Source organism: Labrus bergylta, chromosome 13, assembly GCF_963930695.1.
Source record: "Labrus bergylta chromosome 13, fLabBer1.1, whole genome shotgun sequence".
Taxonomy (NCBI): Eukaryota; Metazoa; Chordata; class Actinopteri; order Labriformes; family Labridae; genus Labrus; species Labrus bergylta.
The window spans coordinates 2,568,936-2,596,851 of record NC_089207.1 but is presented as its reverse complement, the minus strand read 5'-3'; the positions used below and the strand labels follow the sequence as shown (position 1 = coordinate 2,596,851).

At 40.1% G+C, this 27,916-nt stretch overlaps 2 protein-coding genes across 4 annotated transcripts; one reads left to right on the top strand and one right to left on the bottom strand.

Moving 5' to 3' along the window:
• The first annotated feature begins 332 nt into the window (after positions 1-332).
• appb (amyloid beta (A4) precursor protein b) lies at positions 333-16,860 on the top strand. Of its 2 annotated transcripts, XM_020648755.3 has the most exons (18): positions 333-546; positions 3,850-4,017; positions 4,113-4,242; positions 4,355-4,467; positions 5,033-5,223; positions 5,315-5,556; positions 5,693-5,860; positions 7,531-7,664; positions 8,233-8,307; positions 8,744-8,902; positions 9,107-9,235; positions 9,391-9,490; positions 10,663-10,730; positions 12,002-12,140; positions 12,335-12,388; positions 13,582-13,673; positions 13,789-13,935; positions 14,017-16,860. In XM_020648755.3, exons 1-18 carry the CDS (start codon positions 487-489, stop codon positions 14,116-14,118), a joined length of 2,271 nt encoding a protein of 756 aa, XP_020504411.1. In that variant the 5' UTR covers positions 333-486; the 3' UTR covers positions 14,119-16,860. The 2 variants fall into 2 exon arrangements, with proteins under 2 accessions (XP_020504411.1, XP_020504412.1); XM_020648756.3 differs by lacking the exon at positions 5,693-5,860 and having other exon boundaries at positions 335-546.
• A 1,527-nt stretch (positions 16,861-18,387) lies between these two features.
• On the bottom strand, positions 18,388-25,655 carry gabpa (GA binding protein transcription factor subunit alpha). 2 transcript variants are annotated; one of them, XM_020648753.3, is made up of 10 exons: positions 25,516-25,655; positions 21,923-22,032; positions 21,688-21,832; positions 21,429-21,513; positions 21,084-21,308; positions 20,711-20,905; positions 20,227-20,283; positions 19,898-20,020; positions 19,619-19,811; positions 18,388-18,674 (listed from the first exon to the last, which is right to left on the bottom strand). In XM_020648753.3, the coding sequence occupies exons 2-10, from the start codon at positions 21,997-21,999 to the stop codon at positions 18,452-18,454; spliced, it is 1,323 nt and encodes a 440-aa protein (XP_020504409.1). In that variant the 5' UTR covers positions 22,000-22,032; positions 25,516-25,655; the 3' UTR covers positions 18,388-18,451. The 2 variants fall into 2 exon arrangements, with proteins under 2 accessions (XP_020504409.1, XP_020504410.1); XM_020648754.3 differs by lacking the exon at positions 25,516-25,655 and adding an exon at positions 25,251-25,464.
• Positions 25,656-27,916: the final 2,261 nt, after the last annotated feature.

Sequence of the window (27,916 nt, the reverse complement as noted above, 5' to 3'; positions counted from 1 at the left end):
CACAAGTGGAAATTACATTTCAACATGTCAAAATTAAATTTTGACATGTTGAAATGTTAATTCAAGATATCTGTAATTACATTCTTACATTTCCATTAGTGAAAAATGAATTGTAGGTATCTTTGATTAGAATTGTTACTAGTGAAAATTTACATTGTGGATATGTCGGCTTGGATTTCTAACATGTCAAAAAGCAATTATTGATATCTACAATTGCTATTACCGCTAATACTTAAATGTTAAAAGGGCTTGCCATAGATTAATTCTTCAAAGGGCTTGCCATACACCCCGCATTCAATCCAAACACCTCCCTCCTCCTCCTCCAGCCTTAACGCCGCCCGTCAGTTGGGAGCTAAACAGGGAGGGATCACCGGGGATCGGGCTCGTTGTGTTTTCGACGTATTACCAGCTGAGTTTACATCGTTTTTTCAAACGGGAATAAAAAGCAAACAAAAACACGGGGGTGCTGGATACCAGGAGGACGGCATGGGAGAGCACACGGCGTTTCTGCTGTTACTGGTGGCGACCTTGACGCTTTCATCCGAGGTGAGTTCAAGCGGAGAAAAAATCTGTAGGAGAGGAGAGTTTTCCCAGGCTCCGCTTTTCTGTGTGGGCCTTTAGCTTACAACACGGCGACACAAATCACGAGCGCAGGACCACGGCGCCAACCGCGGCAATTTAATCATGACGTCATCTGAATAACGGTTAGAATGTTCTCTGTGTTGTGTTCAATGTTCTCATATTCGCGTCTGAATCTGAATATGACAAATATAACGCTCCACTGTTTGACAGTAACAACCAAAGCAGCTACCCCAAAAAAACACGCATTTACCGAGCTCACAGTTACAGGGGCCCTCTGTTTTGTTGTAATGAACTAAATTATTTTTTCCATCATTCTTTAAAACCAAAAATCTCGTTTTAGTCCATATATTTGTCAGTTCTGTAGTGTCCAGAGATTTACTACGCAGAATTATCAAACCAAAATGCTACCGAGGCCTACCGTTAGATGTCAGTGATTGACAGCTTTGGTGTTGCCAAGTTGGACCACAGTGTTGGACTTGTTTTGGTTTTAGCCCAGGGAGGATTTTTAATGCAGTACTTACACAATAACACACTAAACAATGATTGTTTAGCAATGCAAATGTTCACTGTTTCTGGGCAGCTGCGTCGTGTGTGTGTGTGTGTGTGTGTGTGTGTGTGTGTGTGTGTGTGTGTGTGTGTGTGTGTGTGTGTGTGTGTGTGTGTGTGTTGCTGAGGAGAATGGAAAAAAAAAAAAAAAAAGGATGCAGCCTTTATAGTTTGACACAAGCAAGATGGCGCCCACAGCCTGCACTGCTGATGTGCAGGATCAGAGAGAAGCTCACAGCTTAGGAGCTGTCGGGGAAACGGGATGAGCTTGATTTAAAAAATATACAATTGTATTAAAGGGATTGATTTGTTTTTCTAATTGCAGTGCTTTCTAACGTTCAGGCTCAATATAATATCACAGCCACTGTAGCTTTTCCACCCAACAACACCCCTTCATGCTGCAGTGAAAAATGTCTCCACAGAGGCATTACGCAGGACACATTATTCAGTCAGGCGTTCAATAACTTTACTTAACTACATTGTCTTCCAGCCAACCCCGTCATCCAGTCAAATCCAGCCATTGTGCTGCAGTGTATTCAATTTGCGTAAATGTTATTAAGTCACTTAGTCCCTGCAGCAGTACTTAGATCTGATAAGTTTTGCACCAGCCTTCTGCCAGACTACCTTACAGTCACACACACAAGTGTTTCCTCGATTTCTCTTTGATGCAGGACGAGGTCAGACTGGTTAACTCGGTGTAATCCCAGACTAATGAGCTCAGGAGCCACTTACTGGTAGAACTTGGCTTGATATGTCTTGTGGCTAAAATGTGCTCAAAGGAAACGTGAGTTGAAGGACACAGGTCTACACTCCCTTCCTCTCTCTACGCTCTGCCAATGAAAGGCGTCTGATCCAACCTTCACAACAGAGTCCTCAGACGCTGACTACTCTTCTCCTCTGTCGCCCCCCGGTGGTGGAATGAACTTCCAAACTCCATGTGATCTGCAGAGTCCCTCTGCACCTTTAAGAAAAAGCTAAAGACCCAGCTCTTTCATGAATACCTACTAACTTAATGATGATGGTCTCCATATTATTGATGATGATGATGGTAATGACGATGGTTTTTGTTTGATAACGACGACTTATAAGATGGTTTCTATACTGATTAGAGCTCTCAAGAACTGCCCTCAATGTTGTGCTTTGCCTCTGGTCACTTCCTGTCAGCACCTGTGTGTCCAATCAGACTCAAAGCTGATCGTTTGCTCTTACTCACATTGTTCCCTTTTTTCTAGATCCTTGCTTGTGTTGTTCTTACTCTCTGATGTACGTCGCTTTGGATAAAAGAGTCTGCTCAGTGAATTGTAGAATTGTAGAATAGTGATGTGTTGGTCTAACATCTGCACATAAATTGTTATTATGTAACAACAACACTGTTTACTTTTTTAAAAATGTCTTTGCCTGTGACACCAGAACACTCATTGAGTTGGTTGAAACTTCTTAGTGCTGCAGTTTGTATTTGTCCTACTTTGCGGCTGTGGTTCAAACAGGATGCACCAGATGGATCTGCCATGTTATGCAAGGCACTGAAGTTAAAAAAATAAGGGAATTTCATATAAAATCCATAAATCATGGTTAATATTATGCAATGGCCCGCTAAGGTTGAAAAGCAGTATATTCTGCAGAAAAGAACAACAAGAAAATCCTGTCTTAACTCACCATTTGCTAATATATTTTTAAAAGTCAAACATTGCATTTAGTCAAATTTGGTCATTTTGAAGATTGAAAGCAGATGGTTTAGTAGGAAGCTGGCAGCATCTGTCTTTTCCAGTGTTTGCCAGAAAGATAGTGTCGCTCTAGGGCTCTAGTTGGCCCTAGAGGTGAAAAATACCAAGACTTCCACCTATTGTTTCCAAAATACAAAGGAAAGAAAACAGAACGTGTTGTGCAGCTATGTGATATTGTAGTGTACATAAGCCAAAAGCAGTTAACTTGAAGTAAAACAAAAGGGTTTCAGTGTTTCCCCTAGGTTTACAGCATTGGGGAGGGGGGGGGTGTTCACGGGTTACTTAATGTCAGCTGTCCTTTTCTATCGGAAAGGTATCCTTAAATGACTTCTTTCCCTGAGTCTACTTACTTTATATTCCGACTCTATCCACTATCCTATCCCTACAATAAAAGCACAAAAAATCTTTTAAAAAAACTCGACCTTCAAGTGGCGCGGGCTGCCCCCCTAATATAACGGTAGGGGAAACACTGGGTTGTTTGCGACTCATAATCCCTCACATTTTGATTTTGGTTGCCTGTGGGAGAAGTTTTTCTCTTCTCTGCTGTTTCAGACTATATTTCTTCCTCACACTCTCGTTGCACTATCTCTGATAAAGGAAATGAATTAAACCTCATAAGCCAGGGATGCAAAAAGGCACATGTTCTGCCATGTGGCTGCAATGCTTAGCACACTGGCTTATGGTCTCAAGGGATGAAACGGAGTATCCTGCCTTACTAAGGTTAAGACCAGTTATATTATCTTTTTTTTATTGCAATGACTTAAATGTGCTTTAAAATCCTGAAATGTAAGGATTCCTTTATTTGAATGATTTACTAATCCCAGCACGGTACAAAGAGAGACAGATGCTTGTGGAGCAAGTAGGTTAAACTCAAAGGACCACACATAAAGCTCCATATAAAATATCCTGATCTGTTTATGGATCAGCTATACTCAAGCCAGCTTATTGAAATCACTCTTCATCGTTGTTGTCCTCTCTATTCTCTTTCTCTGTTCAGGTTCCTGCTGATGACTCTGTGGGTTTACTGACTGAGCCCCAGGTGGCCATGTTTTGCGGGAAGCTCAACATGCACATCAACGTGCAGAGTGGCAAATGGGAGTCGGACTCCTCTGGAACCAAGAGCTGCATCGGCACCAAGGAGGGCATCCTGCAGTACTGCCAAGAGGTATTACAAACAAGACGGAGACAGCATTGCACACACTGAGAAAAAAGACTGGGATAGAGAGATAATGCAGTTTAAAATCTCTCTCTTTTGTCCAGGTCTACCCGGAGTTGCAAATCACAAATGTTGTGGAGGCCAATCAGCCTGTCAGCATCCAGAACTGGTGCAAGAAAGGCCGCAAGCTATGCCACAGTCACACACACATTGTCGTACCATACCGCTGTCTGGGTGAGCACTTTGAGTGACACACTTCTTTGTTACTGAGCATGTTTGTGTGTGCTGTATATCTGAGTGTGTTTGTAATGAACAAATGTGTCTCTCCCCCCCCCCCCCCCTTCAGTTGGAGAGTTTGTGAGTGATGCCCTGCTCGTTCCTGACAAGTGTAAGTTCTTGCACCAGGAGCGTATGGACCAGTGTGAGAGCCACCTGCACTGGCACACTGTTGCAAAAGAGGTGAGGACATACAATCACGTTCTCCTTTCCTTCTTTATCTGGTGTTCAGGTGGAGATTTCAGCACTTCCTCATTTTATCCCCCCCCCCCCCCCCCCACTCTGCTATCAAACTTCTCTGCCACTTATTTCTGATGCATGTTTGTCCTGATTGCTCATTCAGAATCTGGGTTTATTGCCAAGTACATTTACACATAAAGGAATGTGACTTGGTGTATTGGTGCGAAACAATTAACAAGGAAATAAAGCAGAACTAACAACAACTTAAATAATACAGAATAAGAAGCTATTACAATATATAAAATAGAATTCAAAAATGTAAAATATATTTAAAAAAACACAAAATGTACAAAAGGTGAAATGTAGGAGCTGTGCAGAGGACTATGAGAAAAAAAAATCTCTTATCTCTAGTCACCAAGGTTTGCTTTAATATCCGCACAAGCCTAACTTCAGGAAATGATTGAATTCTGTGCGGTTGCATTTTAGAAAACAAAACTTTATTTTTTTTTAAAATTCACCCAAGAAACTGTGTGAGAATAAAAGTCACTGTGTCTGTCTTTGAAATTAGTCCTGCGGAGACCGCTCCATGAATCTCCATGACTACGGGATGCTGTTGCCGTGTGGCATCGATCGCTTCCGGGGGGTGGAGTTCGTCTGCTGTCCCGCGGAGTCGGAGCGAGAGGTAGACAGCGTCGAGCTCGAAGGGGAGGAGTCAGACGTCTGGTGGGGCGGAGCCGAGACCGAATACTCTGACAACAGGTATCGTCACTTTCTCTTGTTTATCATCCAGCGAGGCAGGACACGCTCACTTGTTGATACACGGACTAAAACCGACCGCTTTCTCCCGCAGCATGACTCGCTCAGCAGACACTGAGCCCGCCACCGCTGAAGACGATGAAGATGAGGACGAAGAGGCAGAAGCTTTTGAAAGGGATGAGAACGGAGATGGTGATGAAGAAGAGGAGGAGGAGGAGGAGGAAGACGATGATGACGATGTGATCGACGAGCGTGATAGTGATGAGCGCAGCGCTAACATCGCCATGACAACCACTACCACCACCACTACGGAGTCAGTTGAGGAAGTTGTAAGAGGTATGAAAAAGACACACTTTTTTAATTGGTTGTATTCATCATGTTTTGTCTTGTTGTTTTTGCTTTTATCTTTTTTTGCATTTTTACATTCATTTCTGTTTGATTTTTTGATTTTGCCTGTGTGTGTATATCTCAGCCGTGTGTTGGGCTCGCGCTGTGTCGGGCCCGTGTCACGCCATGCTGGAGCGTTGGTACTTCATACCTCAGAAGGGCCGCTGTGCTCCCTTCTTGTTTGGGGGCTGTGGGGGAAACAGGAATAACTTTGAGTCGGAGGAGTACTGCATGGCCGTGTGCAGCAGCTCGTGTAAGTCTCAGGACTGGAGCTGTCTTAGAGTCTGTGGTGCTAACAGAAAGCAGCCTGGTTCCTGTCCTCAGGCTGCTCCAGATTGTCTCTCAGTAATCCCTCTCTGTCTGTCTCTCTTGAGTGTCTAATGGCTCTTTACCACTCCGTGCACGGACAAGCTGCTCCTCTTCTAGGCTTGTGTTGGAAATGCTGTAGTTATTTTCTCTGTTAGATCAAATCGTGTGATAGGAAAGACGGTGAAAATATGAAGGCTTCAACTCAACCTTTATCGTGTTTAATTCAAGACAAACCATCTATCACAAGCCACCCAAAGAAAACTCATTTAACAACTCAAAATCAAACATGTATAGCAGATAAGGTGTGATACTTTACATCAGGCTTGGTATATTAAAAAGCTGCTGAATACATTTGATAATGGTTTTGATCTTTTCCTTAACTTGTTGACAATAAGTAAATTATAGAAGCAGTGTTCTTAGAAAAGCCTGAGACAGGACATTTTACATCATCAGTTAGTAATTCAACTGATCATGAAAAGAGAAATCCTCTGAAAGCAGCCATGATGCTCCTGTAGTTATCGTCAAATCATCATTTAGTACTCAACGTGTCATTTTCTAACCATTAACACCAGCTGATACTTTCTTATAGAATATGGATGAGGCGGTATAAATGCTGACTTTTGAATGTCAGTCTGCATCTGCATGCATTTCTATACACGTGTTTGCATGCCTTGCAGTTGCAGGGTCTTGTGTCTGCTCTGTAGTAGTCTGACCTGCCTGTTTGTGGGTCTGTAACAATGTCTTCAACATTATTTCTTAACCCTCAGGCATCAGTTTAATTTACTACCCAAGAAACTGATATAAAAATAGAACAGATTGATATTTGTTTCTTTTTTCTGCATAAATCTCTTAAACATCTTCAGCCCTGCTCAAAACTACCAAACACTCAATCATTTTTAGGAATTTAACCCTTTAAATGTCAGAAAATGAAATAATGTTAAATTCCTGATAATTATTCAGAGGGTAGTAAACATGTTTCTCAGTGTTCTATTGAACAAATGAAAATGTGCATTCCAAAATTTGTCAAGAGAGAGACTTTCTTACAAAAAATGTGTTCCATATGTACTAACAGACAAAATGATGGCCAGATGAAGAGGAAACATTTGACCAAATGGACAAAAATGTTCATAGTGACGCATGAGGGTTAATCAGTTCAGGGTTTCAGTGAGGGGAGTGTTTTTTCAAAAGTTGATGGGTTGATTTGCAGTTTCCATCCAGTGAAGCATCACATTCACGATGGTGCAGCTTCTACCCTGATCCTGACTCAGCATTGTTCATCTTATCTCCAGGCTCCCACATTATATATAAAGACATACAAACAGCAATTTGTGCTTGGAAACTGATCAGCCTTTGTCCCCTGATAACCTGTTTAGTCTTAACACTCTTATTTGTGTTAGTGTGTATCTAACCTCTTACATGTGTCGTCTTTATGTCTTGAGCTGAAACACTGAAATCTGTTTCTGTCTCTTTGCAATGTTTTGTGTTTCAGATACCTTTAGGATCAGTGTGTTTTTTCTCCTTATGCATCCTCTAAACGTTTAAATCTTTCCCTTCACATTATACTCTCATCTTCCCTGCCAAGCATTTTGACTCCTCTCTCTTGTTCCTCTCCAGTGCCCACCATGGCCCCCAGTCCTCCCAATGCCGTGGATCAGTACCTCGAAGCTCCTGGGGACGACAACGAACATCCTAACTTCCAAAAGGCCAAGGAAAGCCTGGAGGCCAAACACCGCGAAATGATGTCCGAGGTTAGTTTGTGTGTACCTAAATTATAACCTCAAAGTTTATACTATAAAGTTTATAATAGAAATCAAGTATATCCTCTGAAAATAACTCTGTGAGTCATGACTGTCTACAATGGGTGTAACACCCGAGTCCCACTGTCTGTGATGTTTTCAGAGTTTTCAGAGTCCTATCTTCACTTTGTTTACATCGCCTGGACGGCCGGCTGACTCCTCCCCTCGTGTATAAAAGTTGTTTAATTGAGGGACTAGAGAAAAGAAGAATAACATACTGTACTCACTGCTTAACTGTGTTTCTAGATCACGCTCATTTCAGGTAAATTTACATGCAGTGTGAAGATACCAGCATAATAAAGATCGCTAGCATTAGCATGCTAACACAACAATGCAGCGCCAGTTGTTTTGGTTTCATGCTGGAGCTCAAGGGCGACATCTGCTGGATCAAAAAATCACATATAAAGCCTTTAAGTACCTGATCTATAACCTCAAGGTTTATACTCTCTTAAGTTACAAAATTGTGACACAAGCTAAAATCCTCCGGATGTAAAGGTTGCTTTTCCTCCGTCATGTGCAGGTGATGAGGGAGTGGGAAGAGGCTGAGAGGCAGGCCAAGAGCCTTTCTCGCGCTGACAAGAAAGCTGTGATCCAGGTAGGAAACCCACCATGACCTCCATTGCGTTTTTTTGTAGGTGTCATACACTCTTTGTCATGATCGGAAGTTGTGGGAGAGGAATACTAATCTGGTCCTTCAAACTTCAGCAGTGTAAATGTAGCTGTGATTTTATTTGTTTCATAGTGAGGGGTACAGACTTTTTTGCAAGAAATGCAGCAGTAGAGCGGTATTAGTCTGTCACCTACTCCTCCATAAGCAATGTTGGATCAGGAGGCAGAGGATGTTTGTTGATACTGAAGATGAAGGACAACAAGTGGCATTTAGAGCATCAGACTTTTTTTTTTTGCCAGCTTGTGATCTGCTGGTTACAGCCCATACACTGTGTAGCTTTGATCATCACAAATCAGGATCATATTATAGTATTAAGAAACGTTGTTCATTGTCTGATCTGTAAAATGTGCCCCATTTGCAGCATTTCCAAGAAAAGGTGGAGGCTCTGGAGCGCGAGGCAGAAGGAGAGAGGCAGCAGCTGGTGGAGACCCACATGGCGCGGGTCGAGGCTCTGCTCAACAGCCGCCGACGCCTGGCTCTGGAAAACTACCTTAGTGCCCTGCAGGCCAACCCTCCACAGGTATACACACACACACACACACACACACACACAGGAAGCAGACACATGTCTACACACACACCTCTGATCTGTTAACAAGAAGAGCGGTTATAGAACGTCATGGGGTCAATGGAGACGTCACATCAAAAATTATTATTATTATTATTTTATTTTTCTTCAAATGGCAATAACTCCACTAACATCGTACAACACTGACACCACCAGGCTCGTCAGGTGTTGATTCTGCTAAAGAAGTACGCCCGTGCAGAGCAGAAGGACAGGCAGCACACGCTGAAACACTACGAACACGTCCGCACCGTCGACCCAAAGAAAGCTGCGCAGATCCGACCTCAGGTACTAAACTCCAAACACAACGTCCAAACACTTTAAAGAAAAGCAAACGTTTGTTCTGATAAAATGCTTGTTATTCCTTTATTACCAACTGTGGCTTCAACTTGAATGTTTCAAAGATGATTGTTTCAGAACTGAACAGGAACTTGTTTCTTTAGGTTTTGACCCACCTCCGTGTGATCGATGAGAGGATGAATCAGTCGCTCGGTCTGCTCTACAAAGTACCAAGTGTGTTCAATGAGATCCAAAACCAAGTCTGTAAGTGTTGACCTCATTAAGTATGAACCTTAAACATCTGCACAATCAGTTGGGTAGAAAGACTTTTCATGTGTATAGCATGCTAATGAACGTTACAGCATCATTATTCTATACTGTTTTAATTTTAATTTGACCCTTTTAAAAATGTTCATGGGCGCCAGTGGCCTAGTGGTTAGTACGTGCACCCCATGTTCAGAAGCAGACAGTGGGTTAGAATCCGACCCAGCTAAAAAAAGATATTCACGCTGAAAATATTGTAATTGTGTCAGTGTTTTCTTGAATATGATGGACTCTTTGGTTTATATAATATCTGATTGATTCAGATTCAGATTCTTTATTGTCCCACAAGGGGAAATGTGCGTTGCAACAGGAGCACACAGAAGACCAGAAACACAAAGACAACATCACCATAAAACATAAACCAAAACAAATTGGAAAATCAGACAACACAGCAAAATATAAAACCAAAATAAAAAACAGTGCAATATAATCAGACAAGAGCCCGGACCAGAATGGAAATTCAAGTTATTAAAGTGCAAAGTGGAGGTGTGCAAATGTGCAAAAAGAGCAACAAATAGCTAATTGTTGTTTAACATATTATTTGCTCTTTTTAAAAATGAGACCTGGAGTCTTTTAGTCTTCCTGACAGGAGCTCTAAAACGACGACCTGAGGGTCAAAGGTCAAACTCACTGTGAAGTGGGTGATCTGGGATCACAAGTATGGCCCTTTCAAAGAAGTGCTGCTCCCTTCATCAGAATGTCCAAAAAGTTAACTTAAAAAGACATTGAACATGCGTCTTGTTATCATTTCTGAATTTTAGAGTAAGATTCAGTGAGCTGCTCAGTGAAACGAGAGATGCTCTAACATTGGGACATGTTGACATTTGACCACTTTCCACAAGCTGTGGAACCATCCAGACTTTGTTAAATTGCCCTACAACGTATTGTAGTGTTGAGTTAGGGTGAAAACAAGGGATCCATTGATGCATGGTGTGCTGACAACACACAGAAACCCTCCTGTCAGTTTGTCTTCAGTAATCAGGACGCTGTATGGACCGTACCTTGCATGCCTTTTTTAAAAAGTGTATCTCCATCCCACCTATCCTCCTCTCATCTATCATCATGATATGTCTCTCTCTGTCTCTAAAGCTCTCCTTCTTCTTTCCCCCTAGCTGTCATAGTGCAGAGAGTTCAGTCAGAGCTGTCTCAGCAAGTCTCCTCTTTGCAGAGCGATGGCAGGGTGAGTCGATTTGCACCCACTCACATTATGCATGAAGTTTGTCCTGTGTGAACTGCACACTCTTCAGTGTATAAATAGAATCTGCTCTGCCACACATTCATCGAGACAAAGTCACACTCAACATGGTCTTGCACAGAAGGACATTTAGATACTGCATTGGTAATTGGTGGATTTAACGCAGTAACAACATAGCAGGTAGAACCTAAAAAGCATCGATTACATTTGATATTTTCAGTTTGTTTGAAAGACGCTTGAGTCAACAGAAAGCTGTGTGATCAGCTGAATCAGATAAATTGAAGGAAAGTCATCAAACTGATTCATCTGAAACATGAAAAGATCTCCCAGGAAAACACTGGGTGAAGGTTTAGACTGTGGGATTTTTGGGCTATAGAGCGCCACAGGAATGAGTCCTAAAACCAGGAAGTAAGTTAGCATGTTAGCGCCATGGGGTCTAACGTCTAAAAGTCAACGGGCATTTTGAATGTGTTTGTGGTTAGACTCCTGAAATAAGGTCTGTGGTTAACACAAGCTGAAGAGATGTTGGTGTTTTGTTAGAGCACATAAACTACGTTAGGTAATACCTCCACTTGTGAAGTTTGAAGTTTTTACTCGTCTTTAAAAAGGCGGTTGCTAACAAGCGGCTAAATGTGACTACAGCGGTTGTCGGGGACATTAAAGGTCATCACGCCGGACACAGAGGGCGGGAACTCTCTCACTAGTCGGAGATGTCTCCTGTAGCTTTAATCTTTAGGTTAAGGTGAATATTATGTTAGTAAACTATTTATTAAACTACGTGGATTAGTTTATCGGAGATCGTCTGAAGCATAACGCTAGTGATGTCACAATCATCCCACCGTGGCGTAGTTAGCTTGTAGCATAACGTTAGCTTTTTACTTCTGTCGGCCGCATAACGCTTCAAACATCATAAAAATGGCGTTCATCTGTGAAGATGATCCTGCTGAACAAAACGCCTACGCTTCAGAAACGTGTGTTTACCTCAGAGATTATTTATTAATGATCCAAAACCCAATGAGAACATCCCAGAGGAGGATTCTCATTAGACCTCATGGAGATGATACTTCAGGGTTAGCCTACAAAAATACGTCATATGGTTTGTTCTCTATTGGGCACATGAATAAATCACCAAGCTGAAGTCCTGCTGGTGGTTTTACATTTTCACATTTTAGAGGATAATCTTCAGGATTGGATTTTTCATTTCAAATGAACCCACTGCTGATTGTCCAGGTTAATACTGCTCTGTGTGTTTGCAGGTGGACGGCAGGGTGAGTTATGGTAACGACGCTCTGATGCCAGATCAGGCCTACAGCTCCGCTCCTATGGACCCGGGTCTGGACGGACTGGGCTTCATCCACCCTGAGAGCTTCAACCAGCCCAACACAGAGAACCACGGTAACACACATATCATCGACAAAGATACTTGTTCATAAAATGAGTCAATCAGACAACCTCTGTCCTTTGACTCTCCGTCCCTCCCTCCTGAAGCTTTGTTTTAATAATGTAAATGTAGTTTCCCTCAGACTGAATGTGAGGCACTGAGGGGCTGCTAGATAATGATGCATGTTTTGAATTTGTTCGTTCTGCAGTTGAGCCTGTAGATGCTCGTCCAGTTCCAGATAGAGGACTCCCCACACGACCTGGTGAGTTGGGGTTTATGTTCATTTCACTTTGACTTCACACAGGACTGAGTTAGAATACAGCTCTACATTTGACAAAACATTAAGCTAGTTTCTTTTCCAATATTTTTATTGGCATTTTTTCTAAACACAAAGGAAACATACAGCAACAGTTAAACAGTTTCAGACCTTAAACCCATTACATGTATCGACAAATTACACAAACTCACATGCCCACACTCAACTTGCACACATTTTTAGATATAAATAAATAAAATACATTTATTCTGTCCTCGATGTGTGTGTCTGTACACAAATTGACAGATAGCTTGGCTGGAGTAGATTCAAAATGCTTCACTGTTGTCGTCATATTCTTGAAGCTTCTTTCATTGTAAAACTGAAAAATACAAAATAAAAGAAGCACCAATTAAAGGATGCTATCTTAAACGTTAGCATTTTTGGCTTGTAAATGATCTGTCTTTAAACTATACAAAATGCATCAAATAGTTTGTACGTATAGATATAAAGATCTGTTCTTGCGAATAAACTTACAAGGGATGCTTTCCAAGGCACACAGGCAGGAAGGAAAGAAAAAGCTGGCTTGTGCTGCAGGCCGACCACATGCAGAATAAATGAAGCCTCTTAACTGAGTCACATGACTTAAAATGACCAATCAGAAAATACAGTGACAAATAAAGAGCAAAAATCCTTAAATGACCAGCAGGGGGAAACAGACTTAAAATGAATTGAAACCTTCCTGCTATACATGACAACATTTTATAATTTCTGTTCAGGTGAAGTCTATACTCCTGACTTCTTCAATGTTCATAAGGTTCCCAGAGCTGGACAAAACCTCTCCGTTTGCCTTTAGCAATGTACATTAGTCTCTCTAAGCCAATACGCTCTTAAAGTTCCCTTATCCACATTCTCAATGCACATTGAGCTGTTTAATCAGTAATACGTTTGCATTAATCTATCCTAGCATGAGATCCTTTAAGTCACTTTCCTTTTTTTGTTTTTTTTGCCCGTGTTGTATATTTTTGAGCTCTGCCTAATGTGCTGACTGCTTTATCATCCTTTTGAAGTTGAATGTATGTATATTATATAATGATATAAATGTAAATCATTTTAAATCCTGCTCATCCACTAACAACTGTTGATTATTATATAATTATGATTATTATTACAGACTTTGTGAATGCTGCGTTTGTTTTCAGTGTCTGCCCTGAAGCCGGAGGAGATGCCTGAGGTGCGGATGGAGACTGAAGAGAGGCAAAGCACTGGATATGAAGTCTACCATCAGAAACTGGTATGAACACAGTTAAAATCAAAACCCTGAAGACACAATACACTTTTTTTTTTTTTCACAAGGCATTGATTGGTCTGTGCAGACAAAAAGTTTTATTTTTGTGTTTGAATGGCAGGTGTTCTTCGCTGAGGATGTGGGGTCCAATAAAGGAGCCATTATTGGACTTATGGTCGGAGGGGTTGTCATAGCAACTGTCATCGTCATTACCTTGGTTATGCTGAGGAAGAAACAGTATACGTCTATTCACCACGGGGTTATTGAGGTAAAACACCCGTCCACATGTTGTTTATTTATATTTATTAACAGTATTTGTGGATCTAATCTTCTTCATCTGGGTTTGCAGGTGGATGCAGCAGTGACACCAGAGGAGCGCCATCTGGCCAAGATGCAGCAGAACGGCTACGAGAACCCAACCTACAAATTCTTTGAGCAGATTCAGAACTAAGGAACTCCTTATCAACATTTTTTTTTCCAATGTATCCAAACCCCACTCACACTCGTAAGGTCTGTTACATCCTGGTCCCTTAGTAAGCAAAAGATTTGGGTCATGGAGGTTTGGGACAAAGGAAAATGAAATGGAACACAACCTTCCCAATCCCAGATCCCTTGAATTTACAAAGAAATCCTGTTGGTCTTAAATTTACCTGCAATTGGTCTGACAAGGGTGCCCCGTATCACCTGCACAATCACCGCAAAACATCAGCGTCTGAACACCCTGGCTGTTTTCTAAACCGCCTACTATACCGGTAGTGTGTACGGATTTGGCCCAAATGTTTTGACACAATTCAAAGCGCTAGATCAGAGATCGAAATGATGGATAGCAACAATCGAAAGCAACAATCGAAATGGAAAATAATCATTCCAAGACCGGAAACCAGCTCGGCTCGGCCTGACATACTGCAAAATATCCACCGACTGGCAGTCATATACACACTGCTGTTTGACAGTTAGTTTGTAGTAGGCAGTTTTGAAAACAGCCCACTTGAGATTTACAGTGGGTACGGAAAGTATTCAGACCCCTTTACATTTTTCACTCTTTGTTTCACTGCAGCCATTTGCTAAAATCAAAAAAGTTCATTTCATTTCTCATTAATGTGCACTCAGCACCCCATCTTCACAGAAAAAAAACAGAAATGTAGAAATTTTTGCAAACTTATTAAAAAAGAAAAACTGAAATATCACATGGTCATAAGTATTCAGACCCTTTGCAGTGACACTCATATTTAACTCACATGCTGTCCATTTCTTCTGATCCTCCTTGAGATGGTTCTGCTCCTTCATTGGAGTCCAGCTGTGTTTAATTAAACTGATTGGACTTGATTAGGAAAGGCACACACCTGTCTATATAAGACCTTACAGCGCACAGTAATCTTTTGTAACCTTGGCCAGATCTGTACCTTGCCACAATTCTGTCTCTGAGCTCCTTGGGCAGTTCCTTCGACCTCATGATTCTCATTTTCTCTGACATGCACTGTGCTGATGGGGTGCTGAGTGTACATTAATGAGAAATAAAATGAACTTTTTTGATTTTAGCAAATGGCTGCAATGAAACAAAGTGAAAAATGTAAATGATTCTGAATACTTTCTGTACCCACTGTATATGAAGTAACCACAGTACTGCGCTCGCAGTGAAGGAAAAAAAAAAGACTAACAAGCAAAACATATAAACCCGTTTAAGTTCTGGTTTCACTCTTTTTTTCGCTCAAATTGTTTGTTCCATTTTGCTGTTTCTGCTCCTGTCATCCTGCTGCTCCGCTCTCCAATGACAGCTGTACTGTGTTCGATGAGCTCTTAGAGCTGGCAGTGGGAGGAAGGCCACTCAGAGCGCCTCTACGCATGATTCAAACCCACCTGTTTCAGGTTTGTTTTTCAAAAAAGGAAAAAAAAGCAGAAAAAATATCCATGATCAAAATATGTAAAGTTGAAAAACATTGAATGTTTTGTCGTCTGATTTTTTTTTATGTGTAATATATAAAGACAGAGATTAGCTGTAAGTATATGTAGTGCATGGCAATATTGAAGACAGATACAGTGAACTGTATGTTGAGGTCCTCAGGAGTGGTCCTCCTACTAGATTATTTTAGCAGGATTGTACATTTCTAGTGACTTCTTTGTGACCTTGTGATATGAAGAAGAAAAAGAGTATTCAGAATCTGGTCTGCTTTGTTCACACGGAATTGCTTTAACTTTGACTCTCGGCTTGTTATGCTCATCTCCACGCTTCACTGTTGTGTTAGCTGCATGGGCAAAATGCTCTTTTATGTAATATATGAAGTGAAATAGTATCTGAAAGGAAGATATTTCCGTTACTGTTTGCGTTCTATGCACTCTGTCATTCTGGAAGTCTTGATTATTATCACCAAATATTATTGCTGTCAAGTCCCTGATGTTGCTATACCGCTGCATTTTGTGTTTTATTAGAATGAGAATATAAGTGAAACTATAGAGAAGAGGTTTTCTGAACGTATCATTCCAGTCTCTCCTGATTGTAAATATTTAGCAGATGGAGATCTGACCTTCAATGGCCCATTTTCCTTGTCAAGCTTCACCTCTTTTTTCCCCCCTTTGTCTTGTTTATGTGCTCTTTCTGGCTGTGTCAGCAATGTTGTATAATGCAGCACTTATCGGGGCCAACAGAAATTCTTCTAAGAGGCCACATCTACATGCACATTCCGTCACCAAATCTCATACACATTTCTATTTTTCTACATTTTCTGTGTATACATGTACAGTGTTTCTGTTCGTCCCCGTGGTGGATTTTTTTTTCTTTGCCTGCATTTCTTGTCTTGGAAGATTCGCTTGTCCTCATGAAGATGTGAAGAATGACCATCATCAGTGAGAAAACATCCAGCATAGAGACACACATCCCTTAAAATCATTTAAAAGCCACCTCCTGTAAACATGAATGTGACATGCATAATTTTTGCATTTATACCATAGAAATACAACACATATCACCTCTTTACATCAACACAGGTACAGACACAATTGAAGCTCTTAATCAGGTGAATGTTTTCAAATTTGTAATTATGCTCAATCGGGGTATCTTTTGATGCTAGTGTTAAAAGTGTAATTCTTTCATTGATTCAGCTACTTTTCCTCTATGTGTAGTTAAATGAAACATTTGCTGAAGAATAAGAAAAATGCTTTCTACACTCACTATACCATGAATAAAATTTTGAATGTACCCACGTTTCTTATGTTTGTCATTTTTGGAATTCTTTATGGTGACATATAAGGCACTGAAGACATACAGACAGGTGCAGCTCATAATTATATGGTGGAAAGTTTTTCTATTCCTGTAATTTACCTCATAAGTGAAACATTTTATATTGTAGATTCATAAGACATGAAGGGAAATCTTTGTAAGCTTTTTGTTTTTCTTTTTACAGCTTTTAATATTAAAAAAATCCAGGATATCAAAATGTTAGAATATGACATCTGACCAATAACATAGAAATGTCGACCCTTATGAAAAGTATGTTCATTCAATACTTGGTCGGGCTCATTTTGAACGAACAATTGCTTTAATGTGGTGCCACATAGATGTTATCAGCCTGCAGCCTGTGGCGTGCCGAGTTGTTATGGAAGCCCAGGTTGCTTTGATAGAGGCCTTCAGGTCGTCTGTATCGTTGGGTCTGGTGTCTTTCATCTGACTCCTGACAATACCCATACTGGGGTTCAGGTCAGGTGAGTTCGCAAGCACAATTGGGCAGGGGGCAAACTAGTTACTGGTAGTTTTGGTATTGTGGGCAGGGGCCATGTCCATAAAGCCTTTATATTTCCAGGTAGACTGCTGCGTTGGCTCTGGACTGGAAACAACACAGTAGACAAACACCAGCAGATGACATGGCACCCCAAATCACTGAGTGGAAATTTTACACTAGACTTCTGCCCTGAAGCACACAGAGAAGCTCTGGATCACCGTCAAGGAAGATAAAGAGATACCAGACCCAACAACAAAGATGAGCTAATTGCTGCTATCAAAGCAACCTGGACCTCCATAACACCTCAGCAATGCCACAGGCTGATTGCCTCCATGCCACGCCCCAAATATTTCACTTTATGTCAAAGGAATCGAGACTATATGAAAGCTTCACTTTTTGAAATAAATAACAGAAACAGTTGTAACTTGTTCATGGTACTCTAATGATATGAGCTACACCTGTATATTTACACTTTTAAAGCTTAAGCAAGGAGACTGCATTTTTTAAATGTTAAGAAAAATTCTTACCACTTTATTCCCCCTAGTGGACAAAAAAGGTCCAACAATTCAGGGAAAAAACACTAAATAAAATACAAAACAGGTTCTCTATAAATGGAAAATATGAAAATACACTTGTCCTTGCGGCTATCAAAAACATGGTTCCGGTATATACAGTGGAAAACTATCCTAACTTAAGACAAGGAACACATTACACAAAGCTCATAAGTTGGGTTTTTTTCAGTCACTCATTCAAGCATTCAATCACATGCACACAACAGCGTTGCTCAAAAAATCACACTGGCATTTATCCTTTTGTCCTGAACGCGCCTCTCCTCTTGGTTAGAGTTAAAGGAAAGCTATATAAAAAAAAAAAAACCTGCCTTAGATGAATCAAACTGTAAAGACAACAATGTTGTTAATCCACAATGATCAGTCTTGCATTTCTGTGCCCAAAGGTCGCAGCTGTTTTTAAAATGAAGAAAAAAGGAAGTTGATTTGTTTTTTTCCCCAGCAGTGGTGGAGAACAGTTGGCCTGTGGGAGCTGGAGAGCACTGCAAAGGAACGCCCCCGTTTAACTGTCTTTGTCTAGTGTCGTGGTGGCCAGGGTCACTGTAGTGATGGGCTGACCGATGCCGTGCATCTGCATACGAGCCAGCTTCTTCTGTTCACACTCTGTCACCAGGTTGTTGAGCTCGGCAGCACTGTAGCCAATCAGAGTTCTCAGGTCGCACACAAACTTGTAGACAAAGCGCTTGCCCTGCACCTTGCTGATCATGTCCCCATCGTAGTAATACCTAAACAAGAATGTAGAGGTCAGTATCTGGAATCCTACAGTTGAAGAGTACATAAACAGGATAATATCATTATCCCAACACTACAAATTCAATGTCCTTTGAGAACATGACACTTGAAGGCTTTATATGATATTTTTTGATCCAGCAGATGTCGCCCTTGAGCATGCTGTTGTGTTATGCTGTAATGCTAGCGACAGTAGCTCAGTCTGTAGGGACTTGGGTTGGGAACCGGAGGGTCGACGGTTCAAGTCCCAGTGCGGACCAAGTTTGGAAGTTGGTCTGGTAGCTGGAGAGGTGCCAGATCACCTTCTGAGCACTGCCGAGGTGCCCTTGAGCTCAGCTCAGGAGGGCAGTTCCATCACTCTGACATCTCTCCATTAGTGCATGTTCATATGATCCTGTTTGTGTGCATGCATGTATATACTTCATCCTCTGAAAACATCACAGACAGTGGGACTCGGGTGTTACACCCATTGTAGACAGTCATGACTCACAGAGTTATTTTCAGAGGATATTCTTGATTTCTATATTTAAGTGTGAAAAATCACATAGAAAGACTTTAACACCAATGCACTTGTTCAAGGGGCAAGGCAATGTTTTTACACATTAACTGTTATCCTGTTATGTGTGGTACAACTCTAAAAGACAAATGAATTGTGAACAGCCGAACAAGCTGTGTTATCCTTTTTTCATCTTCTTGGCCAAATCTTTAAGTTATTCACGTTACATGATAAGAGTTTGAAGGACTGGGGCGCTTTTTCAACCACAGAAACTGAAAGGAAAGCTGCTGCTGCTGAGATGCATTATAAGAAGTGTAGGTTGCACTGTTTCTAGAGGCTTTGCTGAACTGATAAAAAACATTTTTACCCAAATGAACGCGAGATAATACAATTATAACTTCCCCTTTAAAAAAAAAAAAAGGGAAACAAAAAACCCAAACAAACCTGAGGGCTCTGCTGAGTTTCTCATAGTTCATGGTGGGCTTGTTCTTCCGCTGTCCCCATTTCTGCGCCACAAGCTCCGGCTGGTTGAGTTTGAACTCTCCCTCCTCTCCCACCCAGGAGATGCAGTCCCTTGCATCCTTGTCTGTCAGGAGCTCCAGAAGGAACTGCCACAACTGGATCTGACCGTTGTTGCCTAGAATCAAAGACAACACAGCATTTACTATGAAACAAAAGACAAAAAATATATATATAGTATATATTGTGTATAGTGAGATCTACCTGTGCGGTTCCCAGGTGAACTTCGCTCCTCTCCTGAAATTCGGGGAGCTCTGGGGCCACGGTTCTGCTTCAATACCTTTATGGCAGAGGGTGTGCTCACTTGAGCTGGGATTATCTGTACAGCTAGAGTCAGAAATGGAAAAGTAGGAGATGAATAGATTATCAATGATCAAATCGACAGAACTGTTATAGTTTTATTTTAACTAGATTTTGATTTGCCCCATAACTAGCCAAACCCCGTCTACAGCTGAGAGTCCACAATGGCATTATGAGCTCCATGAAAGGAGACGTTTTCAAGACCTTTGATCGCATTTTTTTTTTAAACTTACGCTGATCAATGGTGACAGTAGCATCCCCACCAGACTGGTCCTGACTTGCCAACACATCTGGATGAAAAAAACAAAACAAGAAAAATACATGATATGGGAAAATTCATAATCCAGTTCAAGATTAGCAGGACATGAGAGCTGTCCCCTTAAAACACCAGTGTAGACTTTTAACAGTGTGTCAGAATCAGAATCAGATTTATTGTCCAGGTATGCTTACACACACACACACAAGGAATTTAACTTCAGTGAACTGTGCTCTCTTATGTACAGGTACAACATTAAATATCAACAATAAACAGAATAAGAAAAGACTAATATTTACATGACTAAATATGAAAGATGAAAGATGCTGAAGTAACATGATAAGTAAAATGCAGTTATGTGACAGATGGGTCAATTAAGATGTCAAACATAAAAACATGTAAATGTACATGCAATTACATAAAACTTTCACTACTGAAAAAAGTCAACAGTTCTATCTTACATTTTCGGAGGAGCTCCAGGTGACTCCAGAGTATCTCTCCATTAGGCACTTTCTGAAGGAACTCATCCTGGTTGAATGAGCAGAGATCTCGACCTTGGATATGGATGCTGCCAATTTCCATCTCATCAATGTTAAACTCCTTCATTACCCAGACAGCCCAGTGAATCACCTGATCAGCTGTCCATAACACAGGATCTGAGGAAAGAGAGAGAGAGAGAGAGAGAGAGAGAGAGAGAGAGAGAGAGAGAGAGAGAGAGAGAGAGAGAGAGAGAGAGAGAAGGAAAACCTCATAAACTAACAGTTTTGTTTAATTATCTTAACATTTAGGGTTGTTTTATACACTTTGATATATCTTTATTAAAGTATCACTCACCATATGGTATGCCCAGGCGAACCTGCTCTTTGCGGTAACCTTCCAGGGCCGCAGCCCAGCGTGTAACCTGCTCAGACGTCTCATCTGTCAGGCCAGATCGATCCACAGCGATGAGCTGACCCTCCTCCACCAGAGTTCCCTCCTCTCCTGCTGCGTCCGGATCAATCACAACCTCTACGGTTTCTACTGGCTTCACAATTTCCAAAATGTTCAACTTCTCCTCCCCTGAAAATGTGAGAAAAGAAAAAACACAAATGAGGGAGGTTGATTACGTGCAAACTAGAATTTGGACACTAGCAATACATGTCTGTGTATTTTCTGATCTTTGAAGCATCTCATTAGTACCTGGTTTAGTTATAATCTGCAGGCTGAGCTGCACTGTGCCGTCCGTCTTTACTCCCTGGTCAAACAGGCTATGATCGGGATGAAGCTAAAAAGTGGAGCACAACAGAAATTAAAGGTAAAGAAAGAGGGAAAACTCAGCATGGTTGTCAGTCAAAGGGATCCATATCAGACCAACATGTACACTTTAGGATCCAGTTTTTATTTTCACAACAGAACCATCAAGTTACACCAACAGAACTTGATGGGTTCTAATAATTACCTGAATGTCTTGCAAGCAGATCTCATACGCATCCAGTGACATTTGGATACGGGGCTCTAAAAGCTTCTTCAGATTGCCGATGGGCTCATTGATGTCGATATCTTGTTGAATCAGATCTGAAGCCGTGATGGTCTGCTCCTCAACGCTAAAGGTTAAAGAAGAAAATAAAGCAAACTGTAAATGTGCAGATGTAGGTGAGAAAGTATTCTGTATAAATAAGCAACATTTTTCTTACCCTTCCTCCAAGCAGGCCTGCTTCTCCCGCTCATCAATCTCAATCTCTATCATCTCTTCTGTTTCGCTTTTAGACATCCTGCTTTATGCACGGAGAGCCAGGCTGTGGGGCTGAAATGAAAGAGATGCTTTACTGCAATTCATACAAGTTAGGAACATTTACATTGCCTGTTATTGTTTTCAAACATAGCACAATACTTAATACTGTCAATATATTTACAAAATAGAGTACTAGTGGTATTATATACAAATTAATCATCAATACTTTATAATATACTTCGTACTTTAACTGATCAATTATTTATCAAACAAAAACACCCATACACTTATCCCCAACTCGTGAGTACCAATTCCTGCCTTTGCCTGTTTTACATCTTTGTTTATTTAGTATTTTTAGGTTCCAGACTCTTTCAATCAATTTTTTTTTTTTTTTTTTTTTAAAGACACCCACTTGGCTATAGAGAGCTGTGAGGAGCAATGAATGCTATTTTCCGACCATTTAGAGGCCACCTGGAGAATTAACTTGCTGAGCTGCTTCGCTGTAATGATAAGTTTGGCAGGGGTTATTCCATTGGGTGTCACTAAATTTTGCTTTTTGCACTCTACTTATGTGTAGGGACAAATACCAAAACTGACACTTAAAATTACATTCATCACAAAATAAAATAACCATATATTTTTTGAAGTCCAAACGCAACCTCATCAAATGCTGTTCTTTGTTTAATGACTGTTCTTTGTTTAATGACTTTTAATGATGAAAGACCAAGAACTGCAGAGACATAACACATTTTGTATGCAGAAAAAAAGTTGGTCATGTAAAATTGTCTAACAACTTATTTTCGGTAGATCCACTAATTCACTTTTTTTCCCCCAGCTATTCTTTGCCAAACACACTTAACATTGACTACAATAGAGTTTCACTATAAAGAGCAGCAACAAGATAACTGGCTCAAAGGGAGTGGGGTCTGTGTTTTATTTCATTTAATGTATTATTGTGTAAGTAGAAAAAACAAGGACAAAGAATAGTTTCAAGGAATGGTTTTAAAACGGAAATTGCTTCAGACTTAATGTGCATCAACTATCATAGACTGTAAAAGGAAATGTGTAAAAATGGGGAAGTAGGTTGTGGGATCCAGGATGTGTATATGAACCAGCAGAGAACATCTCCACCCACAAGGCCCGCTACCACAACAGCTTTTTCCTCCTGCTGTGAGACTTGTAGCACAGGACATTAAGATGGGAAGGAAGTACTTCACCCCACACCTCACAGACTAAACGGACAGTTGACCACCTCACAGACTAAACGGACAGTTGACCACCTCACAGTGCAAAACAAGTGTGCAACATTAACCTTAAAAACAAAAAACAGTGCAATTATATAATGTGAAAAATGTGTGTGCAATAACCTCAGGTGCAAAAAGAGATGCTATACTGATTAGAGCTCTCAAGAACTGCCCTCCATGTTGTGCTTTGCCTCTGGTCACTTCCTGTCAGCACCTGTGTGTCCAATCAGACTCAAAGCTGATCGTTTGCTCTTACTCACATTGTTCCCTTTTTTCTAGATCCTTGCTTGTGTTGTTCTTACTCTCTGATGTACGTCGCTTTGGAGAAAAGCGTCTGCTAAGTGAATTGTAGAATTGAATTGTAGATGTAGAAAGTTAGAGACAAGATAACATATTTATATTTTCATTTCATTGTACAGTGTTCCCCTTTGTTATTTTTTTGTATTATATCTTTGCTTTATTTATCTTTGCTGATAATATCTCACTATACTGTAATCTGTTCTGCACATATTAAATTTACAAATGATCCCTGCACTCATGTTCACTTCATTTGTCTGTCTACTCTCCGTTATATTGAATAGTTTCTGCTGATAACATGTCTACACTCCTGCACTTTAACTCATGTATCACTGATTACACAGCTCCCTATGTCAATACTGTCCATTTACAACTCTGTTTTTGCACATTTACATTTAATCTTCCCATTTCAGACTAATAATGCTAAATTAAATCCTGGTTGTATATATATATATTCACATTCATTCTTATTTTTTATATTTTTTAGTGCTTATTTACTTTGTATTTAATATTATATTGTGTCTAAATTTGCTAATATTGTGTTTTTTGCTCATATTGTGTGTTTGGACAATCTGCTGCTGTAACGCCACAATTTCCCAGTTTGGGATCAATAAAGTAATTCTATTCTATTCTATTCTATTCTATACATATTTATATTTTTATTTCATTGTACAGTGTTCCCCTTTTTTATTTATTTTTATTATATATTTGCTTTAATACAGTGTATAGCTTCTGTACAGTTTATTGTACATCACTTAACTGTTACTACAACTTATTTATTTTTACTTTTTTTGTACTTTTCTACTCTTTTTTTAATCTTATAATGCTTTTCTATTTTATATATAATTTTAATTTTTTTTTGTAGAAGCTGACTCAGGGAGAAACGCACAAGAATTCCAATGTACCTGTACTGTCCTGTACACAATAAACATCTATTACATTATATTCAGTGAGGTTTCTCTACCATAAAGGCCTTTCAGCCTCGACTCCTGATTGGCTGCCCGGAACACAGTTCACTGACTGCTAACGTTAGCCAACTCGAGGGGCGAGGCTTCACCCTCTAAAGGCCAAATGGGAGGCCAAAGTAGTAACCAAACATAAATACACATCACACAAACATGTTGTAAAACTGTATGAAACTATGATTAAACCATTAGAGTACACGTGTCGGCTCAGATAAGCTGCTCAACAGCAAAGCAAGTGAAGCAACATTTCCCCCCACAGCGTTTACAGCGCGGGCCGAGGCAGCATATCACAACAACATGTGCTAAACTACGGTTAAAATATCCAACTAACACACAGCGGGTCATTACTCGTGCAGATCTCTGATAAATCACACTTTTACTCGACGCGTAGAAAACTTTTAAAAACGGAAATAGAATAAACGGAAACAAAACAGCATAGGGCGAAATGGAAAGGAGCCGGAAATCCTGGCTAAAGATTTTTACAGCGTGGCGAGACTTCCGAGAGCTGCAGCGAGAAATACGACACGAGAAGAAGAAAACACGGAGCAACTCTTAACGCTTACAATGTGTCCAAACAAAAAAAACAACAACGCTAGGTGTATCCGAAACGGCATCTACAAACAAACAGTAAGGATTAAAAGAGAAGATGTTTAGTGTGAGGATGTAGACGCGCTGTGTTTACGGCTGCACTGCGTTAGCTTTCCTGTTAGCAACAAGGCTAACGCTGCACTGACTTTAACTTCTTGTTTTTGTTTTACACTCACCACGTAACATATTAACCTACCTCCAAAATGAATGGAAAACAACCGTAGCAGCCGCGACAGCAAGTAAGGGAAGTGAGCTTATGCTATCTGGGTGTTGTTGTGTGTTTTTCTTTTTTAACCAGCTTTAATGAAGGCGGTCTCTTCCCCTCTCGGCTGCAGCGGCTAACTAGCCAGCTAGCAGGTGAGCCACAAAATAGCGGGAAGAGTCAGAGCACGACAAATAGAGGCCACATTTTAGTGCACTTTCTTTATAACAAGTACATAGATTTCTCAAATAATCCATACCTTTTTAAAAGCAGGCCTTGGGAGATGTTGGAATATGTTCAAATATTGTAGATAAGCAGTCAAAATTGACGCGAACAGTCGAATCCTATCATTCAAGTTTTCTGTTGGTCAGCGAGACATTTCGCGGAGGGGGGCGGAGCCTAAGTGGTGGAACAGCAGCGTGAAGTAAACTCATGTGGAAAACATTCAGAGTGATGTTTCCACTTATTGAATACTGTATAAACACATGGTCACTTTCTGCTGGTACAATCTCTTTTTAAAAAGCGCCATAAAAAAATATTTTTCCATTTTCGTTTCACCATTGCACTGTTTTTAGATAAACGCAATTTACTACATTTTCATAATTTAGTTAATTTTTTATTTATTTGTTAGCACACATAAAAGAATACATCAAAATAGGATTAACAAAAACTTAAAAGGTGTGTCAGGAGAGGTCAAGAAGCCAACAGGCGTACACAAGAGACCTCACCTCTTAAGAGACAAATAAATCAACTGAGCAAATCGAATTACACAGTTTCAAAACAAAATTAAATATTAACACATGTACAGTAACCTATACACGTATTCATACACACACACTTAGACACATACATACAATAGAAAGATTGAGAATGTTAACCCTCTATCAGCTAAATGAAACAGGCATTCATCTATTAAAAATGGAGTGAATGAGTCGATGGAAAAAAAAAAAGAAGAAAACATTTTATAAATGTAAACGTTTGACCTCGTGGATTAAATGTGAAGACAGTTCCTTTTAAAAATCTCTGTAGACGAAGAGCTGTTAACGTGTCTTTTGGAATTCCATGTTTGTACCCCACGATGCATTAAAAGTGCATGTTTTATATATAACGTTTTGGACAGACTTGCTCCTCCTCCTTTGAAGGACTTCATAAAGCTGAAGTCTGTCGGTGGGATCGGCACCAGGGGCCACAGCCCGAGGAGACTGTGAGGTCCCATACAGACGCACTACATTCAGACAAACTGTTCTGTCAGTCAAAGGAACTAAATATTGGAATATTCTCCCACTCACAATAAGAGACTCACAAACATATGCAACCTACAAAACACACCTCAAACAGTGGATAAATGAAAACCAAGTCTGTGACCACCTTTAACCTTTAACCTCTATTATTGTCTTGTGTCACTTGTGCCTTTTATTTGTAATTTGTAATTTGTCTTTCTCTATTACCTGCCTAGGGACAACAGATGGAAACTAGCACTTCTGCTATAATCGGGCAGTTTGAACAGCTGTAATTGTTACAGGTACATTGGAATTTTTGTGCGTTTCTCCCGGAGTCAGCTTCCACAAAAAAAAAAAAAATTATATATAAAATAGAATAGCTTTATGAGAAGAAAAAAAAGAGTTGAAAAGTACAAAAAAAAGTAAAAGTAAAAATAAATAAGTTGTAGTAACAGCTAATAAATTAAAATAAACTGTACAGAAGCTATACACTGTATTAAAGCAAAGATATAATACAAAAAATAACAAGGGGAACGCTGTACAATGAAATGAAAATATAAACATGTTTTCTTATTGCACTTATCTCTTGTGAGTGAGTGTTAACTTGCGCTCCAGTTCCCTAACAAAATATTATGAATAATTCCACAATGTAACCAACCTGTGATGTAACCTCCTTTTGTCAAAATGTATAAACTTCAAATAAAAGTGTTTTTTTTTTTTAGTACAGGGACAACTAAAAAGTGGACATTAAACCGTAAAGTAGGCCTATAGATAGATTTTGGCCCCTGAGACAAAAAAGTTCTGTGTGCAGATATTTAACACCAATTTACACCCACCCACCTCATCCTCCAATATTTGTTCTGCAAAAACAGTTGCTAGTATTTCTTGTATTTCTAAATATGCTTTGACAATGATTTATGTATGAATGAATCATGTATTATGTCTAAGTCATTTCATTTAACTGTTTATCTAACATGAATTTTGACTTCCTTGCTTCATACTGTATCGACTTCAAGTTATCGGTCCCAGTTGTGGAAGCGGGGGTCGTACCATGGGCAGCAGGGTTTTAAGTGGGATGGTTTACGTACACATGACATATGAATTTGGACTGGTGTTTTGATGTTACTGGTTTGTTTGATTGTTTTGTTTTTGGTTTTATAGTATGCTTTACGTATGTCTTTTCGTTTTGTCACTTTGGTGTTTTACTTTTGGAAAAATAAAGTATAAAAAATAAACAGACTGTCTCCTTCCGCATTACCAGGTTTATCGCAGGGGCCACTTTAGGCCCTTGCCATTTCATTAAATGCAACAAATGCACTGATCCCTTTGTTTCTAAAGGCCTTGCTGTGAATCAAGTCATCAGTTAGTTGCCCTTTGTGTGTTTCTTAACCTAGCCTTGGTTATGATCTGAGGTGTGGCTGTGTTTAATGCACACTATTC